This window comes from Hemiscyllium ocellatum, chromosome 25, assembly GCF_020745735.1.
Source record: "Hemiscyllium ocellatum isolate sHemOce1 chromosome 25, sHemOce1.pat.X.cur, whole genome shotgun sequence".
NCBI lineage: Eukaryota > Metazoa > Chordata > Chondrichthyes > Orectolobiformes > Hemiscylliidae > Hemiscyllium > Hemiscyllium ocellatum.
The window spans coordinates 34,800,637-34,824,916 of record NC_083425.1 but is presented as its reverse complement, the minus strand read 5'-3'; the positions used below and the strand labels follow the sequence as shown (position 1 = coordinate 34,824,916).

The following is a 24,280-nucleotide window of genomic DNA, read 5'->3' as shown; positions in this document are numbered from 1 at the left end:
AATTCTCTGTCATAGTGCAGTATGTGATGCTGCATAATGATATGTATAATGAATCTGGTAAATTTTATGAAAGAAATGAGGCAGCAAATGTAACAAAAAATTAAAACGAAGAACACATGAGGCAGATTTAGAGTTAAAGAACAACCTCAAGCTACATAAACCTATTTCAAGGAATGTTTCTTTGGGAAATTGGACATTAACTTGGTTTGACAGAAGCAGTGTGAAGAAGTGTGACAAACATCAATTCTCACCTGTCGATTGCTGGCTGGCAGAGTGGTCTAATGTCTTGAGGAGAGAGGTAACAGTTGGTTGTCAGTCCTCCAACCACACGGATTCGGAACAGATGCCCAAAATTCTGCGTCAAAAAAGATTTAGACAGTGACTCCCCTTAATCATGTCCATCTTGACTTCTTAACTACTTCACATGTCAGAAAACATGTTGAAATATTTGTGAAATATTAGCCCACATGTGCAGTTGTAATGACAGCCAAACTGACAATGTTTCCTGCCATTACCCTGTAACATTGTCAGTGGCTTCTGTTGTCTGCACGTGTACAATTAAATTCAAATCCAGAAGTCATTATCAGTGATTCACTGCTCCTGCACTGCGTGTGAAGTGCACAGAAATTACAAACTTTAGAGTTCATAATGTTCCCTTTCTACTTCATTAAAAGTTGAAAACTCTCAAAAATATTGTGCACTGATGTTGAGATATAACTGCAGTTTTAGAGGTGTACCAAGTTATAACTACTTCCGAACAATATATCTTGAAACCCAGGTTCAATTCCACACTCGGGTGACTGTCTGGAGTTTTCACTTTCTCCCCATGTCTGCGTGGAATTCCACAGGGTGCTCCAGTTTCCTACTTTAGTCCAGAGATGTGCAGGTTAGGTGGATTGGCCATATTAACTTGCCCTTAGGGATCAGGCTTGTGCAGGCAAGATTGGTTAGTCATGGGAAATGCAGGGTTACAGGGATAAGGTGCAATGTGTGGGATCTTCCACGGAGGATTGATGCAGACCCGATGGGCTGAATGATCTCTATCTGCACTGTAGAGATTCTACAAAATGTAATTTTGTAGTTCTGTAATGCCAAAAGTTTCCATTAAGAATAAAAATACCTTAGTGTACAGTATGTAGCATAACTTTTAGCTTAATTTTTCTCAAATTTCAGCTTCTAATGTGTACATCCCAACCTTTATTTTGCCTTTTTGTGAAATTAAAACTTGTAGAATAATCGGTAAATTGTACTTCCTGCTTTGCTGTCTATGTCTTGTCACTGGTGTGTAAACTGGCAAAGATCTGGGGTGAAGTTATACGTGGACAACATCAGCAGAAGTGCAATTCTACAACAACATCCAAGAAATATATTGGAATATATATACTGCTACAAGATTTACCAAGACAGTGACCATCATCACATCACTGTCAATGTTTAAAATACCTCCAGAATCACATATGTCTGTGGCAAAACCTGCTATAAAAAAGAACAGTTCCACCTCGATGATGGGTGGACTGTACTGTACCAATTTATGTAATTTGGGAACTGTTTCTCTAGAGGCTGGGATTGCTTCTTAATTTGATGAAAACTTCAATGTTAAATTAAGTGTACAACTGCAGAATCTTTTCCTGTTGTACATTCTGGATTGCACTACTAAAACTTTGACATATAATGCTAAAGCAATGATATGATTCCTGAGGTTTGGCTGGACTTTTTAACAAGTAATTATAAGTTACTTAACCTAGACGGCCGTGCAACGATGAAACACTTTGCGTAAAGGATCAGAGATGTTTATACTAACAGAATGTTGAGCTCTCTTTCTTCAATGAACTCGTGAGACAGATAGGGGATGGTTAAAAAGAAATTGATCCCTGTTCAGTAATGCTTGCCAGAAAAATATGTGGATATGTGGTAAGAACAGGATCAAGTCACGTTGTGATCATGCTGATGGCAATTCTTCAAGTTAATACATGAAGAAAGGTCAGCTGGAAAAGTTGCCAATGTAATCCAGCCTCACATTGAGCCAACATTCTTAGGAAAGAATATTAGAAAAGATAAATGTAAGATGCAAAAGGAATGGGAGATAGCTCTCAAACATCGCTTTTCAAAATGCCAAGGAAATTTCAAACCCAATAGCAGCAAAAATGTGCAAGATAATCTTTGACAGATTTTGACTTTTCTTCACAGACTGCAAGTTCCATAGTGCATTCCATTACCTGCCACTCAAATCATCCTCATATAAAACCTGTCAAAATGATTTCACTCATTGAGCACGGTGATATTTTATTTGTTCATAGCAATATCAATTCTAGTTGTAGGTATCAATCTAAATTCTTTCTAACTTCAATCTTCCTCTGATTAATTATATAGTCAGAGATTGTGCAATCTAAAGAAATGAACTGGCAGTTATGTTATCAGCAATGTTCGATTGCTTTTACTATCAGTTCCTCTAAATCCTATATTGTCTGTCAACTTCTGGAAGTAATGAAATGTCTCCAGATTTTAATTAACCTTTGTTTGAATATTTCTGCAGTAAAGGAATGGAATACCTGAGGAGAATATGTTGGATATTTTATATCTTTCATGATCAGAACCAATGTTCCCAATAAGGTGGATTCCTACACGGCCTGGAAGGTTCCACAAAGCATTGTTTCGATATAAGTAAAATGCAGCTGCATAATAAAAGTTTATTAAAAACCTGCTAAAAAACGACAATATGCAATGCACACAACAAGAACACTTTTCAGAGAATACAGATCAAAATGTGAGCAGTCCTACTCAGACCAGATTCTCCATCACCTTTTTGAAAAGGCTTATGACAGTATTAGCGTAGGTTCCCGCTCTTGTCCTGAATTGGAAAATTTCATCAACCTTGATTCAAATTTCACTCTACATGTATTCACATGGTCACCTCCAAGTCTTCCCTTTATATAAGAACAGAAGAAAATGGAGAAACACAGTCTGGCAGCATCTGGGAAGAAGAACAAAGTGAATGTTTTGAGTCTGATATGACCCCAGGTTCTGAAGAGAAGTCATACTGGACATCAAAACATTCACTCTGTTTCTCTCACCACAGATGCTGCCAGACCTGCTGAGTTTCCAAAGTACTTTCTGTTTTTATTCCAGATTTCCAGGAACCACAGTATTTTGCTTTGATTTCGGTCACCCCTTCCTTTCCCGAGTTCTCGGGACCTAGTTGGGGGGCATTGGCTATCAAACAAATTTCACTATAAACCCACAAAACTCTCAGTTGTCTGCTTAATATTCTGCTGTCTGTAAGTACACTATTCATTCTTTTAAGTTTCAACTTGGATGATAGAATGTCTGCACAGGTGTTTGCAATATGCATTTCTTTAACCTTAATTGCCCCCACACCACCCATGAGGTTGCCAGGATCTTGACTGTGTACATTTTACTTCATATACTTCTGTTCCCAAACCTTCCCCTCCCTCCCAGTGGAACCACAGGCTTCTCCTTGTCCTCACCTTCCACTGAACCAGTCCCTGTATTCAATGATCAATCCTCCAGTATTTCCACAACCTCCAAGGGTATCTTCTCCCTTTTCAAAATTCTGAAGGGACCACTACTTTCATAATATCCTGGTCCACTCATCATTCACCCCAACACCACTCCTTTCCATGGAAGTGCTAGGGTTGCAACAATTGTCTTTTAAGCTCCTCTTTTCTGATCTTTCAAGGCCTTAAAGTCTTCTCCCACACAAAGCAGTGACTTATTTTAATACTACTGTATCCAGCTGCTGATGACACCGTCTCCTCTACTTCGGGTTTGTAGACTGGTAGTTGGAGGTTGTAGAATGAGTGACTACATTGTGGAATACCTCCACTTAGTTTGTAAACACAAACTCAGCTTTCAGTCACTTGTCATTTTAATTCACCCCTTGCTTGGACTCTGTTCCAATGAAGCTTATCACAAGGTCAAGGAATAGCAGCTTGCCTCTCAGCTCAGCACTTTATAGGCCCCAGACTCAGCACTGCGTTCAACAATTTTAGATTAAAACTACTCCCACTAATTAATTTCTTTTTTTTTGAAAATCAGTCTACCTTTCCTCTCTTGCTTACCTCATTTCCCTTTTGCTTTTCAATGGAACCTATTCAGGGTCATACCATTTCTCATACCTACGAGAGATACATCTTTTGTTTCTTTACTGGTCCCATTACCATTAACTTTGGACTTGCACCATGATATCTTTTGCTATCTAGTGTTGTCAGTTCTCCAAACTTTCTCTTTTTTTCTCTTCTTTCCCACCCTCCCTCCTTTTGTTTGTTCAAAATCTATTACGTTTCTAACGTTCCCAGTTCTGATGAGAAAGGTCACAGAGCTAAAATATTAACTCCATTTTCTTTCTCTCTGCTGATGCTGCCCAAACCTGCAGAGTATTTCCAGCATTCTCTGCTTCATTTCTCATTTGGGTATTGAGTCATGTGCTGCAAATTGCCAGAATATCATCTTTGCTTCAGATACGCTGTCCTTTATTAAACACAAGGCTACCTTTTTGTACTAGAGTAGTTCTGTGATGACATGTTGATCAGGAACTAGCAGTATGATTTCCTCATGAAATGGAAATAAAGGGAATGATTTGCAGTCAGCAGTAAAGCAAGGACACTTGATGTTTAGTATGAAGTTAAGGCTCCTGAAGAGATCTTGAGAATGTCACCTTTCGTGCTGTGCAGTGACACAGGAACAGATGCAGCATTCACACGTGGGGAATATAGATGTCACCAGGTTGTCGATTATTGTTCAGGATTGCCAACCCCACTCCCTGTCCCCAGCTACAACACGTGAAATAACTACAGTAAAATGCCATATTAACAGCACTCCACAGATGGAACATTTCTTTTCCTTAGGTCTAGTTCTGTAATGCATCAAATGTTGTTATGGAGATTACCCTTGGAAAACGTCTTGCCCCTGATTGGAGAAGGTGTACCTTGTTAAGTTAAAAATCACACAACACCAAGTTGTAGTCCAACAGGTTTATTTGGAAGCAGTAGCTTTCGGAGCGCTCCTTGTTCATCAGGTAGTTGTGGAGCAGGATCGTAAGACACGGAATCTATAGCAAAGGATTTTGAAAAAAATATCATTCATGGGATGAGGATATTATGGGCATTTATTGCCCATCCCTAACGGCCCCAGAGGGCAGTTAAGAGTCAACCACATTGCTCTAGGAATGAAGTCAGGCCAGACCAGGTAAGGATATCCTTCCCTGAAGAACATTAGTGAACCAGGAGGGTTTTTCCAAATATCAACAATGGATTCATGGCCATCGTTAGACTCTTAATTCTAGATTTTTTTTATTCCACCATCTGCTATGGCAGGATTTGAACCTAGGTCCCCCAGAACATGACCTGGGTCTGTAGATTAACAGTCCAGCAATAATACCACTCAGCCATCGCCTCCACTATTACAGGATCATGCAACTATAATGAAATATTGAACAGACCTAGATTGTTAGGTTTCGGTTCATTATAAACTGGTTCATATTCATGAACCAAACCTGTAACCCATTCTAAAAGATGAAAGACTTGACACCAATCTAGGTCTGTTCAATATATAATTTCAGTTCCATGACACTGTAATCCTTTGCTATAATTTCTGTGCCTTATGGTCCTCCTCCACAACTACCTGATGAAGGAGCAGCACTTTGAAAGCTACTGCTTCCAAATAAACCTGTTATACTACAACTGGATGTGTGATTTTTAACTTTGGTCCACCCTACTCCAGCATTGGCTCCTCCACACCATGGCTACCTTATTAAGGTTTTCGAACAGCAATGTGGAAGCCAAAAAGTTGAAATTCTTGTTTATTTTGTGGTTTACTGGGAGAGTTGGGGCATCCATGACATTAGCTTGTGTAGGAGTCTTGAGGGCCACACCATAACTTCAGGACTTTTACATTTATTCGCACATTCCCAATATTGTGATAATGCAGTCAGCTTCAGCGGAGTCATGATGATCATACTCACGGTTCACTATCAACACAGTTATCTCCTCAGACCCACAAGGAAAAATCCACGTCAAACACAGCCCTACAGGTTTTGCTGCTAACTCTTGATGTGTGTGCATTATTGGAAATAACATCTTATTTCCCATCCTTTGCTGGCCTTCACGAGGTGTTGGTGAACTTGGCTGGACTGGACTGCTGTTCCCAAATTAGCATGGAGGTGGGTGTTTCATTTAACAATTCTGATTTGCAATGCTGCTGTCTCACACCCCCAGGGACCAGGGTTCGATTCAAGCCTTGGGCAACTGTGTGGAGTTCGCACATTCTCCTCACATCTGCATGGGTTTCTCCGGATGCTCCTGTTTCCTCCCAAAATCCAAAGATGTGCAGGTTGGGTGGATTGGCCATACTAAATTGGCCCCTAGTGTCCAGAGATGTGCAGGACAGGTGACTGAGCTCTGGGAGATATGGGGATAGCTTGGCAGGTGGTGGGTCTGGTAGGAATGCTCTTTGGAGAGTCAGTGCCAATGTGCTGAATGGCCTCTGTCTGCACTATAGGAATTATATAATATTTTGCTCATTTAACATACAGTACAGGCCTCCTTCTGTGCCAATACACTAATTTGCAATGGAGAACAAGTGCTTCATATAAGACTAACAGAATTGCTTGTGCTGTCAGGAATGCTGTAAGGAAGTTCAATAATTGACATATGTGGCAGAAAAAAAATCCTGCAGCAAACAATTCTTAAGCCGTAAGTCACTTTAGCGAAGCAAGGTTCGAAAACATTGCTTCTTTAGTAAGCACAGTAGACACGTTCAAACTCACTGGCATTAATAAGCTTATTTGCAAGCAAAATTCTGATTTCTCTCCTGCAACATGTAACCGCACAAATTGTCACTGCAAGCAGCAGTCTTCTGCTCTTGGTCTGCTCCCTGAAGTGTTTATAACATACTCACACTTCCTAAATGGTTTTATTGTCAAAAATAATTCATTTCACTTTTGCTGCCACTTGCAAGATAGCATTTTCCCCGTGAAGGTGGTTGCCACTAGTATAAAGGTGTATATTTAGAAACATAGAAAATAGGGGCATGTAGGACATTTGACCCTTCAAGACTGCTCCACTATTCAACATGATCATGGCTGATTATCCAATTCAGTATCCTATTCCTGCTTTCTCCCCATACCCTGTGATCCCTTCTTTCAGTAGGCAGAGCGTACTGTGTACTTTGTTAGAAACATCATGTACATTTTCAACTGCACATCTTTAGAACAGTGAATATATTCATTTTAAATCTATTGAGGTTCCCCTAACCATTACAATAGTTTGTACTTGGAAGGCATATTAACAGCTTGAAGAAAAAAATTAAAATTTAAGAATAGGATACGTAGGTCCATAGGAATGGTAAAAGATAGAACAGATGAAAATATATAGAGAAAAAAAGAACAGAGGAAATATGTAGGGAATATGTGTAAAGAATCTGCAAAAATTGTTAAGAAGAGTGAAATTTTGCATAAATACGTCAATAACAGAATTGTTTATTATAAGGACCTCTGAGGAAAGGATAATCACATAGTCAAGGGTCAACAGAAATGATGGAAATATTTGACAAGTACTTACTTCCATGTTTACAAATGAGAAAGATACATGGAAGCAGAAAACAGATGTTATTTGAATAAACTCATGATTTCTTATAAATAGTAAACCTTTCTGATGATTACCTTTAAGTTAAGCTCCATTAAAGAAACATCCAAGTAGTTGAAAAGAAATGGCAGGGTTCCTGGAAATGTACCTTGTATTTCAAGTATCAAGTGAGAACAGCCTGGAATGTTGAGTTCCCACACATACCAACGTTTTAGCCAGATGTGGAATCTTCCAGGCCTGATTGAAATGGACATTGACAAATCCATTAGGAACATGTGGTGAGATCCGGAGATTCTCACTGTCAAGAAAAACAGCCTAATTCTCCAACCACATTTTGAAATCACTAATCTCACTAATGAGCAGAGGGAGGCATGCTTGCACTATTCGCATGCACTGGTATGCCGTTACAACTGAATCTTGACTCATTGATGCACAGTTTCCCAATCTCCCAACCACTGGATAGAAATAGGATGGTGACAATTCCTGATCTGGAGGTCAGTGAGCAGGTACCTGGCAACTCCTGCTCACTACATTCTTCTCTGATCGTCACTCTTGGGCACCAGTCACCAGGGCACGTTCCACTGCCCACGAGTGTCCACACTCCATTCCATTAACACTGGCATCAGACATGTACGAGTCTCACTACACCATCATGGAACATCTCAAATCCATTTACAATACTAATCTGTGCTTCAGTGCTTTGGACTGCACCAGCATTCATCATTGGAACACCACTACCAGAACACTTTGTGTAGAGACAGGTACCCATCTCATGCATTCAACCAGGGGTCTAGCTCAGTGCTTTCTTGGTACTTACTCACTTTGTGACTAATTGGATGTTCACAGCATCTCTGCCGTGCCTTGTATTTTTGTTCTTTGCCATCTCAGCAAGAGTTTAAAGGCTCACAGTCCGCCTGCCTTGCCTGCCTTGCCTTGAAGCGCTGAAGCAAAGCCAAGCAGCTTTTAATGGTTGTCCATCAGGAGAGTGCACATGTCACTGTAGGCCACAGTGCAATGTAAATTTCACATTATCCCACACACAGCTTGCTTGTTTGGCACCATATTCACAAATATCCACTCACTCCATCACTGATGCTCAGTAGCAGCCGTCTATAGAATTCATCAAGGTTCCTTAGTCAACACCTTCCATACCTACCACCACTTCCATCTAGAAGGACAAGAGTAGCAGATGCATGGGAACACCACCTCCTGTAAGTTTCTCTCCAAGTCATTCACCATCCTGACTTGAAAACATATCGCCATTCCTTTACTGTCACTGCATTAAAATCCTGGAATTCCTTCCCGAACAGCATTATGGATCTACCTGCACCAAATGATTGCAGCAGTTCAAGAAGACAGCCAATTAACACTTTCCCAAGGATAACTGGGGATGCATAATAAATGCCAGTGACATCCACATCCCATGGAGGAGTTAAAATAAAAAATCTTTAATCAGGGCCAGACAATAGGCTTCCAAAGGTAAGGGTCTGATGTCTGAATCAATTTGAGGGGTGATCTTGCAACACAATCAAACAGAGTCTGCCATAATATCCTAGTACATGATGGTCATGACAACTGGAGTAGCCAAAGAGGGGGTGTGATTCCCTCTGAAGAAGTAGGAGAGCAGCAGCAGTCTTCCTAGGAGGAGGTTGAGGACATTGAACAAGAAGAACATGACCTTCTGCACAGTTGAGTACTGAAGCATCAGACACAACAAGCCAGACAGGACTTACATTGACACTTGTTTCCAACAGACAGGAGCTGGGTGTAGCAATCACTGCAGTAAATCTGTTGGTACTCAAAACGCACATGACCCCTGTTTATTACCAGAAGTAAATACAGCTTTATATTTTATTTGTCTTTCCTGTTGCTGAGTAAAAGTGAGCATTTTCAACTCTTTGAAGGCTTTCCAGTATCTGAGTGTCCTACAATGAATAGTGAGTGTTAAGCTACACTGGGCATTGGGAAAAGAGTTGACAGGGTTCTGGGATGGGATGTTGAAAGGGATGGGTAACCTGTTTAGCTTGGTCTTCAATTGCAGTATGTATGTGCAATGAAGAACCAGCCGTGTCTTGGCAAAGAATAAATAAACACTCTACTTTCAAGCCAAGTGCTACCAACAGCACTACACTGTCCAAGTAAAAATGTGATTAAGAGTTGGACAGTCTATGGATGTACTGATGCACAAAAACATTACTATTTGCAGCAGCATAAGCACAAAGATTATGGTATTCTTTCCACACAGTCGCTGGAATAAAACATTTATATCAGTGATAATGAAGCAATGACCAAGTATGCTCTTGTATCCCGAGAGATTCTCACAGATATTGATTGCTTTTCTCTTTGGCAGACTGGGATGAATCCAAATTATCTTCAAAAATCCAAAGTGGGTTGAACTGCCTTTACTTCAGACAACAGCAGAGCACTCATCCCATCCTAATGCAAGTTGTAATAAATATGCTTATAGAACATTCAAATCTGAATATTTTAAACCATGTTCATTCTAAAATGGTAAGCACTAATTTGACAAGTAATCTCTGGGAAATCTCAATGTCTTTTCTTGGTATCAATAATATTACTGTCATTAGACTTATCACGCGATGCAAAATAAAACCATTGCTAGGTACGATGTCCTTTCTTGGACATATAACATGGCTGTCCATATCCATTTGTGGAACTACTGGTTGAAGTGAGGTACAAGTCGACAGTACTATTAAGCAGTTAAAACAATATAGAGTGGGAAGGATAACCTTGAATTCTTTCTGAGTGTCATCTAAACCCAAAGAGTGTGCAACAGCCCTTGTCTACTTATATCTGTTATTTTACACAGAAAATGCTCAGTGTGACTTAAAGGTTGATTCAAATCTAAGCCAGGAAATAACTTGAGGCATAATTTAATGAGCTAGGTTTGTAAGTAGTGCAGATCTAATTCACTGGTGGTTTCTTTTTCCATAATCAGAATTTGTGTTTCATTTTTGTTCATTTCACATGTTGATGAACTCTAAGTTTTTTTTAATTTATCAAAACAAGGCAATATCTTTTTGCAGGGACTTCCAATCACACGGCATGGCTACCCCCACACTCTCTCTCTGAGGTACAAAAGTGCTGATGTGGTCATGTAGGGTTTGAGAAGTGACATGCATTTGCCCATGTGTACACTACAAAATACTGAGTGTTATTAAATACCAATGTACACTTTAATTATAGAAATTCTAACACCATATGTCAGAGATGGATGCTGGAGCAAGGTAACAATTAAGAAAGAACAACAGTAGACAACATTAGGCTGAGGAAGATGAATCACACATCACTGTATGCACATCTGTATTGTATAATGTCAACAGAGAGCTTGTTTCAGAAATAATGTGCCTCATGGAAATAACTGACAACTCAATCCAGGTTTGGTGTGTGTGAAGCTATTTTTATGCCTTCTAAAATGAACTAACTAGAAGTTACTTAGAAGTGTTGTGGAGTTTAGTAAATATGGGAAGGTCACCAAAAGAGTGTTCAGATCTTTATATGAGATGGACATTGTAGCAAATATAATTGATGACATGAATTATATAACATTATGTAAAGGGGCTGTACAGCTACAATATCAAGGAAATTACAATGTTTCTGTTATATTACTTGAATGAAATACCACCAGTTTAGTCTGGACTTCTGTCACATCTTTCATTTTTCTTCAATTTTACTGATAAACCATTTCAGAATCTCAAAGTTAGCCAATTTCCTTTATATTCTACTGACCTGTGAGTGGGTCTCATTTCTCATCAGACAGCACATTTTGTTTAGGATGCAAAGCTGCAGCTGATCCCAGGTCAACGATCGATCTTCCCTTACCAAAAATGGTGGACCAAACCTAAGAAGATCAACATAACACCATTTAGTTAAAATGCTGGCTGACCAATAACTATTGATTGGGCTTATAGTTCCATCAAGCTAAAAATGATTTTCGACTCGATTAAAACAGGAATATTTCTGCAATGGGTTTTAAGAGAGATTTTTATTCCCACAGTAAAACACAATTAAATTAGTTATTGGTGAATTTGTCCATGGGTGCTAATCCACACGCCAGTAAGTTCTTCAGTTAGATTAAGTTAAATAGAATGCATTTTCAATTGAATACCACAACATAAATGACTGAACTATTTTTACAGTTTGTAAGTTTTGAGGAAGCATTGTTAATTGAAGGAAGCATTAAAATTCTATACAAATCACTGGAAGTCAATCAATAATTTCAATAGTGTGACTTTATCACAACTGAGCAAGTTTTACTTATAAAGGGAAATACCTTCAGGTAATTTTATGCTTCGCTACACATCTTTAAATCACAAATTGGAGTTTTGGATCTCAACAAGGCATTCAAATAAACAACGCTATAGGATTGAATTTAATAAATTTCTGGTCTTTCATTTCTGGATAGTCATAGAGTCCCTTTAAAAGGTAAAGTACTTCCCAAAAGAGATCAAGACACAAAGCAGTAATGGAAGAGTAAGGAGGGGTGTAAACATTTGAGCATAAAATTGATTTCATCAAGGTTTTAAAAGACAGAGTAAATAGATGAGAACTGGAAACATTTAAACTGAGGACCTTAAGCTATATTCTTGATGATGTAGGGAACAAGTGTAAAAGGTAAAGCATGGAAAAAATAAATAGAACACTGGAAATAAAATGGACCTGGAGTAAACAAAAACATGGTTGTGCCTGTGCTGGGGTAAAGCTAGATGTCACAGAGGTGGAAGTATGCATTCTCGGTGTTGAATCAGGTATGAGGCTTTACACTCAACTCAGGAATGAATAGAAGACTAGGTTGTGAACTACCTGGGTCAACAAAGCAAGAGGTTGCAGAAGGGACAGAACAAGGGGCAAAAAGGTCTAAATTTGAATAACTTAAATCTTGATCATGTTTTATTGGAATAAACTTTGGCACATTCACAATTTGATGTCAAGCAAGCAACTTGAAAACACAGAACTGGATATCTGTATAGTAGAGCTGGGTGTTTTCAGTTTATCAACAAAAGACAGAATCCACACTTTAGTGCATTGGTTAATTTAAAATATTATTTACTTATAGTTAGTGCTAAAACCTTCCTTGATTCTGGGGTGAATTACCACATCATGATAAGATCACTTCGTGGAAACAGTGATGAATATCATAAGCACTGTATCAAACATTGTGACATTAGTGACAGTGATGGTGCTTGGAAAGTTATTAATTCATAACACCACAGCTGGAAAGACACATATTCAAAGCAACGTGCAATCCAACTAGCATCTGTCTATTCATACAAATGTTAACATTAGTGCAGTTTCAAAGCAGTCCGAAATGTTAAAGGCTTTCACTCAGAACAGTTAATTTCCCAATGCCATAACTACACGTGACTACTTCTTTTATATACTCCGGTTAACCAGACTGAGTCCCAACTTCGAAGCCACAATGTCCCTCCAACAGACAGACTTCATACAGGCAGCAACTGCCCTGAGCATATCCTTACATTGATCTCACACATTGAAGTCACTTTTCAGAAAGGCTGAAAGACATGAAATTACCTTTGTTGCTGAAACTCTTCAAGGCCATTTTCTACAATACCCTACAATAAATTAATTTTGAGATAAACAGTCAACTGCTCCATGAACACCTTGGAGGTCAAACCAACCACCTACATATTATAAACAATGGGCTCCCACAGGATCAGCCCTAAAATGGCTCTCTTCAACATGTAAACATGCGATCATGCTCCCTCAAAGTCATGACTTGTCACATATGCTAACGATTTGGCCCAGGCTTTTGCGGCTAAAGAACTTTTTGTAATATCTTGACAATGTCATGACATTGAGAAAAGCTCATTTAAGATCTAGGTTCTTTGGAAACCAACTTCAGAATATGAGGACTTTAAACATACACTGTCAAGACAGCTGTTTTAAGCCTTCCATCTGAAGGGAAGAGCTTCAAAGTCCAGCTCTCTAGCTAACACCCACCCATAATCCAATACCAAAATACCTTGGCATCACTCTTGACTACATGTTGACCATACCACCAGAACACCGGAGCCAAAATTAGGATTGAGTGAATCTCAAAAGGAGGTTGATGGGTACCATCTTGAGTAGCACAGGCAACATGCATGCAAGTCGACCCAGCAGTAGAGTACTATGGCTCAGGAGCCACTGCATAAACATGGGAGATATTCACGTCCAGGAGATCATGAGGGTTATTTCTACGATGCTGATGCCAGCACAATTCAAGTGGCTTCCTTTACTTGCACATGTTGAATCTCCTAATGTCCACAGGCAAAGCACCCTCCTCAAAGATACTACTGCCTAACAACAACTGAAGCACTCAGTCATTGACATCTCAAAAAGACCCACATGCAATTATCTGAAATCACATGATCCCCAATGCAACACACTTCACACCCTAAAAACTGACAACAGCCCAGCTCTCGATGGTGTAGCTGACTGCAGACATCACCAAATGCACCCTAATAACTGACCTGAGAGGTGAAACTCATGGTTTCAAACTTTCATGGAAAATCTGGACAAACATTGGATGATGCCATAAACATATGGGCAATTGTTCTACAAGTAGAACAGGAAGAACTGCTCAAATACTGACTATGGTCATTCAAGAAACTGATCTTTTTCTCTGAATAAATCTGGTGGGATCACAACCATTTATACTGTCAGCTGAAATGAAATGTTAATCTTAACACCAAACCATAACTGTTTCCCCAACCATACAATTAAGAATGTAGCAGCATTTCTTAGAGCACTTGACAGGAATATCATGAAATAAAATTTGATATTAAGCCATACAGGTAGATAGTAGGACACTCATTCAAATCATTCTCTCCAACACACAAGAGTCTAACTATTTCTACTGATGTTCAACATATTACCATCACTAAACTCTCCATTATCAACCTCCTGGAAGTTACTATGCAACAGAAACTTAACTGGAACAGTCACATGTGGCGATGAGAGTAGGTCAGAAGCTGGAAATTATATGGTAACTCACCTCCAGCTTCCCCTCACCACATGTAGCATTTACATTAAAAAAAATCAGAACATGATGGATTACATCATATTTGTCAAGAAGAGGGTAGCTACAACAGACAAAATCATACCATTCAGGACCATGCAACCAGCTTCGACCACAGCCCATCCACCACCTTCATCACAGTTATAGCTTCCCTCCGTTATTGGCTCACAGCGTATAACAGTAACTTGCCAATGTTCTTTGCTATTATCTCCGAAAAACATAACTTCTACTAGCTAGAGTAACAAGGGCAGCAAATTCATGGGAACATCATCTGGTTCCTGTCTAAGTCATAAGCCACACTGACTGGAACTATATTGGTAGTCCTTCATTGGGTCAAAAGCTGGAACTTCATTCCTAACTTTACTGTACATGTACCTACACTGCATCGGCTGCAGCAGTTCAAGAAGGTAGCTCACCATCATCTTAACTTCAGCAAATAAATGCCAGTAATGCTCAAGAAAGAATGCAAACAGCTTCAGTCACAAGCAACATGGAAATCAAAACTGGTCAGCAATGCCATTCGAACTATGACAGATGCTGCAATCTAAACTGACACACTGTGATGGGTTTCATTAATTCCAAATTACAAACATAGAGAAAAAAACGCCAACTTGAAGAACTGGTTGCACGTTAATATGAACATTTCACCTTTCCTGGTAATTCACAGCCAAACAATAACTGTCATGATAGAATCAAACATATACCATGAGCAAACTTCCTACTCTTTTTGTTTGTTTGATGCCTGTCTTAACACCAGTGTTTTGTACATGCACAAAGAACAAAAACATAAATGGGTAATCCTGCAGAGGTGGAAATGGAAGTTTTATGGATGGATATGTGGATTAGAACTTCATTGCTGATTCAGGTATGATACCAAGGTTGTGAACAGTCTTATGCATTTTGATTTAGTTGTCAGCGAGAAGGCTAGAGTCAGCAGGAGGGAGTTCTGGAGGAGCTACTGAGACACTGGCTCGTTATGATCTCCAAGGAGACCAGTAATGTTTTTAGCTGATATTTTAGATTATGAAACTCAGTTATTTATTAAAAGAATGGAAGCCACAAGATCCACTTTTTAGACATAAGAATTTCAGAACACAAAAATCAAAGAACATGATAATAATTACATAATGAACTATAACTAGGTAATAATAACACTGTACATTAAACAGTCAATAATAAGATAGTAAAAATAGTTTGAATTGAAATATTGAAACCAGATGAAATATCCTAATTTCACTTTCCTTTTATGCTCATTAGACATCCAGTCCAAAACTCTCAAGTCTGATACTGACTAAAAATTGGGAGATTAACCCAATGGTCTGAAGAGTGCATGAAAAATTTGGCTGATATTTCTTCAACCTTCCATTTGCTTCTGGCAAGATAGTCTACTCCAATCCTTCCTAACATCCTAAGGTCATACATTTCCCATTGAACATTGCTATCTCTGGCATCTTAGACATGAATGTTCTGAGTCAGAATTCTCCTGGTTTAATTATTCCTTAACAGTGGAGTTTGTATCTAAAATGCTCTCTCCTGAGCTTGGCTATGCCGGAAATTCAACTCACTGTCAGTCAAATCCTTCAGCTAACAACTGTTTTAATTATTTTAGCTAATACAATGAATTTTAACTGAATCCTGCTGGAAGATGTTTCGAGATTAGAGTGGTGCTGGGAAAGCAGAGCAGGTCAGGCAGCATCCGAGGAGCAGGAAAATTGACGTTTCGGGCAAAAGCCCTTCATCAGGAAATGTTGATTTTCCTGCACCTCGGATGCTGCCTGACCTGCTGTGCTTTTCCAGCACTACTCTAATTTAGACTCTGATTTCCAGAATCTGCAGTCCTCACTTTTGCCTGGAAGATGTTTCTGTCAGTCCAGGTGGTTATAAACTTTAAAAGGTACAAAATTTTAAAACGGAGGAACACTCTCAGAACTTACATATCTTTATCATTAATTTGTTAGCCTCTTTCTTTTCTTATTGTTTTTCTCTCAGGCAACTTGGCCTCATCATCCTTTCTATTTTTTAAAACAGAAATCAGATCCCGAATCTTAAAGGGACCATCGCCCCACCTAAATTAGTCAGCCAATTTGCACACAGCAAAGTCCTATAAGCATAAATAAAATAAATAAGAAGATAATCTATGTGCAGTTATGTCAATTCCAAGAGAAATGTTGGCCAGAGCACAGATAGAACTTTCCTATGCATCCTAAAATACTGCTCAGTGACCTTTAACATGCATTTGAGTAGGCATTAGCTGTCTCAGCTTAAAATTTAATATTTATCAAAAAAAGTCAGAAATTATGGAGCACTGACAATAGACAATAGACAATAGGTGCAGGAGTAGGCCATTCTGCCCTTCGAGCCTGCACCACCATTCATTATGATCATGGCTGATCATCCTTAATCAGTATCCTGTTCCTGCCTTATCTCCATAATCCTTGATTCTACTATCTTTGAGAGCGCTATCCAACTCTTTCTTAAACGAATCCAGAGACTGGGCCTCCACTGCCTTCTGGGGCAGAGCATTCCACACAGCCACCACTCTCTGGGTGAAGAAGTTTCTCCTCATCTCTGTCCTAAATGGCCTATCCCTTATTTTTAAGCTGTGTCCACTGGTTCGGGACTCACCCATCAGCGGAAACATGTTTCCTGCCTCCAGAGTGTCCAATCCTTTAATAATCTTATACGTCTCAATCAGATCCCCTCTCAGTCTTCTAAACTCAAGGGTATACAAGCCCAGTCGCTCCAATCTTTCAACATAAGATGGTCCTGCTATTCCAGGAATTGACCTCGTGAACCTATGCTGCACTCCCTCAATCACCAGAATGTCTTTTCTCAAATTTGGAGACCAGAACTGCACTCAATATTCCAGGTGCGGTCTCACCAGGGCCCTGTACAGCTGCAGAAGAACCTCTTTGCTTCTATACTCAATCCCTCTTGTTATGAAGGCCAGTATGCTATTAGCTTTCTTCATTACCTGCAGTACCTGCATGCTTGCCTTCACTGACTGGTGTACAAGAACACCCAGATTTCTTTGTACTGCTCCTTTACCTAACTTGACTCCATTTAGGTAGTAATCTGCCTTCCTGTTCTTGCCACCAAAGTAGATAACCATACATTTATCCACATTAAACTGCATCTGCCATGCATCTGTCCACTCACCTAACCTGTCCAGGTCACCCTGTAATCTCCTAACATCCTCCTCACATTTCACCCTGCCACCCAGCTTTGTATCATCAGCAAATTTGCTAATGTTACTATTAATACCATCTTCTATATCATTAGTATATATTGTAAAAAGCTGCGGTCCCAGCACTGATCCCTGCGGTACCCCACTGGTCACCGCCTGCACATTTCCTCCATCCAACAAAAGCATACAGGCCATCAAAGGCTTCAGTTTTCCCAATCCTCAATCATGGATTAAAGTTCAACCAAGTAGTCCCACCTGCCTGCTCCTGGCCCGCATCCTTCTAAACCTTTCCTATTTATGTACTTACCCAAACACCTTTTAAATGTTGTAATTATACCTACACCCATCACTTCCTCAGGAAGTTCATTCCACAGATGAACCACCCTCTGTGTAAAAATATTGCCCCTCATGTCTTTTTAAAGAATCTCTCTCCTCTCACCTTAAAAATGTGCACCCTAGTCATGAAATCCCTCATCCTAGGGAAAGGTACTATTAACTCTATCTACACCCCTCATTATTTACAACAATAAATCAAACTCAAACTCAAAGTGTTGCTGAGCAGTTCTATAACTCATGAAGACAAATTGCAACAAAAACTCAAAAGAACATAAAACTTTGAAATGAGTATGAGGTCTTCCAGTTGCTTAACTGAATCCATTCAGACTGGCACTTCATCTTTTAGAGGTACTCTTCGAATATTCATTATGCTCTTCTTTTTCTTATTAAAAGGATTGTTTAGAAGAAATTAATCCTGAAGTTCTGAAATGATTTTGTACAGTAAGGTAAATTTAGATTCTGAGGAAAGGTTAAGTATATGCAGCTGGCCAAAGCACTTAATGATTTCTACATTGTCATTTTTTTTATATTTTATTTTTTCACAGGCAGCATTTAGTGCCTATCCTTGGTTGCCCTTGAAAGGAGTGATTTGTTAGATGCCATTTCAGAGTCAACCACATTGCTGTGGTTCTGAAGTCACATGTAAGAATGGAAGATTTTCACCCCTAAACAACATTAGTGAACCAGATGGGTTTTAATAATAATTGATGATAGTTTTCAAGATTATCATAACTGAGGCTAACTGTTCCAGCTTTATTAATTGAATTTAAGTTCCACAAATTGTCATGCGGGGGTTGAACCCTTGTGCTCACAGCTTTAGTCCTAGGTCTTTGGATTACTAATCTCATGACATTATCAGGCATCACTATCTTCCCAAGCTGAATGATATGTGTACTCAAATTGTGCTGAAATGTAATGAATTGTTTATTAGCTGTGTTACTGAAATTGTAAGTAAGAGTTGACGACATGCACACAGCAATAACATCCTGCTTCCCAAAGCAGAAGCTGGCATTTAAAACAATGACATTGCCCCAATGCTCTCATCATTTTCAAATTTGACACACCACGCATTGGCTGTTTAAACAAATCTTATCTCTTAGATGCCGTTGGAAAAAGCACAAGAAAATGTACACTCACAAACTGCAATTCTGATTCTTGAAGGCTGCAGTGAGTTACCAATTTTATGAACTATTTATTGGGTATCCAACACCCCTGTTGCTTTTGGTTTGATATATTGATACTGTCAAAAAACTCTTAATTGACTTCATGCCAACTTCCCACATTTAATGTTTTCAATTTATAGTTTAATGCTGATTTCATTAAAGTTGGTACTCAAAAATGTATTAAACAGAGGGTGACTGATCATAAAGAAGAACTGTTAGCCAAAGTTCTTCCACATCCTGTGAGCTAAATTTAAAGCTCATCGAATTGAAGGCAGCTGACCTGATTAGAAGTTAGACTGAGCAGCAGAAGACAGACAGCAAGGATAATTGGCAGGAATTCTCGTTGGCAGGATGTTACTGGTGACCTGTGTCGGTACCTCAACGATGCAATGTACTTATTAACAATGTACATGACAGGATAGAAAGTTGTGTATCCAAGTTTACTGGTGAAACAAAGGTAGGCCGCATAGAAGGCAGTACAAAAGAAGGATAAGATTACAGTGAGATACTGATAGATCAAACAAATGATAAAAATCTGTATCAAGATGATTCAATATCTGCAAGTGAGATGGCACTCACTTTGGATTGAAACAAGATAGAACAGAGTCATTTCTAACTGATGGAAGGCTAGAAGTACAGAGCTGCAAAGTTACTTAGCAGTCCGTGTGTATACAATATTAAAACTTTATGGACAGTACAAAACAAAATCAAAATGGCTAATAGAATGCTGGCTTTTTCATCTGGAGGTGGTGAAAAGTCATGCTGCAGCTATACAGATGATTAGTTAGGTCAGACCTGGAGCACATTGTTCTAGGCACACCTTAGGAATGATATATTGGTTCTGGAGAGAGTGCAGCATGGATTTACAATAATGGCTCTAAGGACATAAACTCCAAGGTGCAAGTGATGAAGAAAAAATTCACATACTGGTGTTGTATTCTCTGGAATTTAGAAGATGATAGATAGATGATGTAAAAAAGCGAACTAAGTCTGGGATGAAATAAATTATTTTTGAAAGTTGGTGAATGCATGATTGGGAGATATGGCTTACAAAATTATAGTTAGGTTTTATAGTGATGAGGTTAGCAAGCACTTTAACACACTCTGGGTGGCAAATGTTTGGAGTTCTGTTCCAGCAACAGCAATTGATAATGGGTAAGTTTTATTTCAAAATCACTAAGTCCTAATGCAAATTAGCTAGACACAAGAAACAACTACATGTTGTACAAAAAAAAACAATTGCACATGTGTACTGATTTTGCACCATGGTCTTTTGTCACAGTTTCTCCTACTGGTGCTATTTACTGATGTACAGCCATGCTAGTACTGGTTTGTATCTGTATGTAGTTACATTATCAGACACCAGTAAATGCTGAACACTCTCTCTGGCAAAGTCCTTGTGCTGTTCCAAGCCATCACCCATTCTCTCCCCACACAAAGTCGCATACTACTCCAATCTCCAGCCATGTGAACTATGGTCTTTTGGGTTCCAACATGCTTCCCCATCTTTTGCTGGTTACACTGACACAATGAGTAACTCATACACACCACAGAGTAGTTACTACACCGAAAGAGACTGTTCAGTCTATTGTAACTGCACCAGCCAAAAGAAAAATAAACAAACTGCCCATTCTAATCTTAGCTTCCAGCACTCAGTTTATATCCTTTCAGTTTATAGCACTCCAGGTGCAGATTGGGGACCTTTTAAACTAGCTGAGCATCTCTGTCTCCACTCCCAAACTAGGTAGTGAACTTCAGACACCTCTACCCTCCAGATGAAAATCATTTTCGTTATGTCCAGTGTAATCATTTGACCAAATGCTTTAACTCTGTGACCTCTCTTACTGATGTCTCCATGAGGGAAGCAGGCCCCTTATAATTTTGAACACCTCAATTAGGTAATCCACCCATTATGTCAGGGTGCTGAACACATGCTCATGAATCCTGAGTGGTGAGTCTCTATTCCTGAGTTGGAAGCACTGATTTGACAGAATTTCTGACTTTACAATCCTGATTTGGGAGAAAGTATCCCAGATGATCTGATTTCTGTTCTGTGGAAGGAGAGTTGGAAGAAATCATAGTCCTTCCTTTTGGGGCTATAAATCCCCAATTTCCTGAAATGGAAATTGCAGAGTCATTCCAACACATGCCTACCCCTCCCCACACCCACCATCCACCACCCTTTACTCATAAACCCTCCATACAAACTCACACAATAACCAGCAAATGCACACCACAGTAGCTGTGCTAAGATGGAATAAAATAAAGATTTAAGTATCTCTTTCACATCATTTAATAAAAGCCCTCAAATTGATAAAAACACATTCAATGTACTTAACATTAATCCCATATAATAACAAACATTTGTGCCCACAAAGACAGCTATCCCTGTTACAACCCCTCTACACCGTCAATCAAACTATGAACTTACTGGACTCTAACTGCGAAAAATTACAGCCACCAAGCATTAATCATATAATGATTATGTCAACAAACATCTATTGAAATTACAACCTGTGTTAGTTTTCAGCTGCAGGCTGGCTTTATTTTCTTAAATTTCAAAGATAGTTTGACAGTTCTAAAGACCTGATCCAATTTTTACACACAACCATAAGCTCCTCTTGCTGAAAGTGGTATTGTACCTCTCCCAAATTTGGGCATACACTATCTGCCCAAAGAACTCTAGTAGAGTTAGACATTCTCTGTTAAATTTCAAGTTTCCAACACCTGAGTGGCCAAAATGGCTTCTGCTTGAAGGAAGCTGCACTTTTAAATGTGTTCTGCCTCCATGAATTTCAGCTTGTGTGTGAAATACCTTCAATTCCTGTTACCACCTCTGACAAAAACATAGGTGCTGGCTTTGGGTGGACTTCCAAATTCTGCTACTAGAGGTTTCTCATTTCATGAAAAATCAATCTTGAATCTTTCACATCAATGAACTAACATTGTATCTCATGACAGCATGGTGGTTTTGATACATTTCACACCACATTTAATTTCTATAGAATTCTATGTAGTGACATGGATAAAATAGACACGTGAACATGCTTACAGTTTGGGAAATTCAGTAGCTCACATGCTAAGTTCCTTTCTTTAATCCTTCCCTTATAAGCCTGCAGATATAATAGTCAGTATGCATACTCAGGGCTGTGATTTCTGTTTTAGTGTTTATTATGCTGGACAGACATAGTGTGCATGACACTATCAGCATCATTAGAGAGTGGCCTCTCACAGAGTCAAACAGCAGAGAAACAAATCCTTCAGTCCAACTAGTCCATGCCAACCAAAATCCCAAACTAAACTAGTCGCACCTGCCAATGCTTAGCCCATATCCCTCCAAACCTTTCTTATTCATGTACTTATCCAAATGCCTTTTAAATGTTAAACTGTACTCATCCACCACTACACTCCAGTGAAAAACGTCCCAGCCTATCAGATTCTCCTTATAACTCAAACCCTCCATTTCCAGCAACATTCTGGTAAGTCTCTTCTGAACTCCCTCCAGCTTATTAATATCTTCCAATAACTCAGTAACCAGAACTGGACACTGTATGCCAGAAGAGGCCTCACCAACATTCTGTACAAACTCAACAAAATGTCCCAACTTCGATGCTCAAAGATCTGGCCAATGAAGACAAACATGCTAAATGCCTTCTTAACTGCCCTGTCTACATGTGAATGCAAACGTCAAATAATTATATATCTGAACCACGAGGTCTCTCTGTTCTATGACTCTACCTAGGGCCTTACTGTTCACTGCCTCTCTTGCTCACAAAACCTCATGCTCACCAATCTTGCAGCTCAACACCTCTCCCACTTGTCAACTTTCTCCTATTTGCTGACCCTTCTATTCATTAAGCCACCTGTTCATTAACCCTAACAATTCCTGACGCTCTCTCTCTCTCACCTTCTCCTTCCAACTCACCCCTTCCTTCCCCAACCTTACCACTCATTGATCTTCTCGGTCCCTTCCTCCTTTGTGTCACTCCCCTTAGTGGGCGGCATGGTGGTACAGTGGTTAGCACTGCTGCCTCACAGCAGTGCCTGAGACCCGGGTTCAATTCCCGACTCAGGCGACTGACTGTGTGGAGTTTGCACGTTCTCCCCGTGTCTGCGTGGGTTTCCTCCGGGTGCTCCGGTTTCCTCCCACAGTCCAAAGATGTGCAGGTCAGGTGAATTGGCCATGCTAAATTGCCCGTGGTGTTAGGTAAGGGGTATATGTAGGGCTATGGGTGGGTTGCGCTTTGGCGGGTCGGTGTGGACTTGTTGGGCCAAAGGGCCTGTTTCCACACCGTAAGTAATCTAATCAAAGCGCTTTGCTTCTGAGAGAGAAGGGGCATGTGAGGGGGTCCATGAAGGAGAAGGTGAGGAGGGAGAGTTGTCAAGGGTTGCAGTCAATAAGGGGAAAGGCAAGTAGAAATTTTAATTTTGATATCATTTAATTACATACATAGCAATTTAGGAATGTAAAAGTATTTCAGTTTTGAGTATAATATTTTAACTTTAACCAGCAAAGTCCTACAAAACCTAACTGCTGCAATGGGAAAATCTGATTCCCTCCATGCTGAGTCATTTAAATCTGATTTCTTTTTAGGAACATAACCATAACATTAATCAAGGAATTACTGCTATGTTCAGCATTATTATCAGAGTTAGGACTGAGGAATCATAGAATCCCTACAATGTGGAAGCAGGCTTTTCAAGCATTGAGACCACATAGACCCTCCGAAGAGCAGAGGTAAAAACAATGACTGCAGATGCTGGAAACCAGATTCTGGATTAGTGGTGCTGGAAGAGCACAGCAGTTCAGGCAGCATCCAACAAGCAGCGAAATTGACGTTTCGGGCAAAAGCCCTTCCCAACCGCCATGTTATCACTATAATCCTGCATTTCCCATGGCCAAACCACCTAATCTACACACCTTTGGACTACAGGAGGGAACTGAAGCACC

General features: G+C 39.6%; 1 protein-coding gene across 1 annotated transcript in view; it reads right to left on the bottom strand.

The window, feature by feature from the left end:
* Positions 1-24,280, bottom strand: part of usp43a (ubiquitin specific peptidase 43a) — a 438,498-nt gene that overhangs the window by 34,780 nt on the left and 379,438 nt on the right. Inside the window, exons 8-9 of the mRNA XM_060844205.1 lie at positions 11,352-11,463; positions 252-355 (exon numbers count right to left, since the gene is read on the bottom strand). Coding sequence (XP_060700188.1) covers positions 252-355; positions 11,352-11,463 — 216 coding nt within the window. The remainder of the gene's footprint in view (positions 1-251; positions 356-11,351; positions 11,464-24,280) is intronic.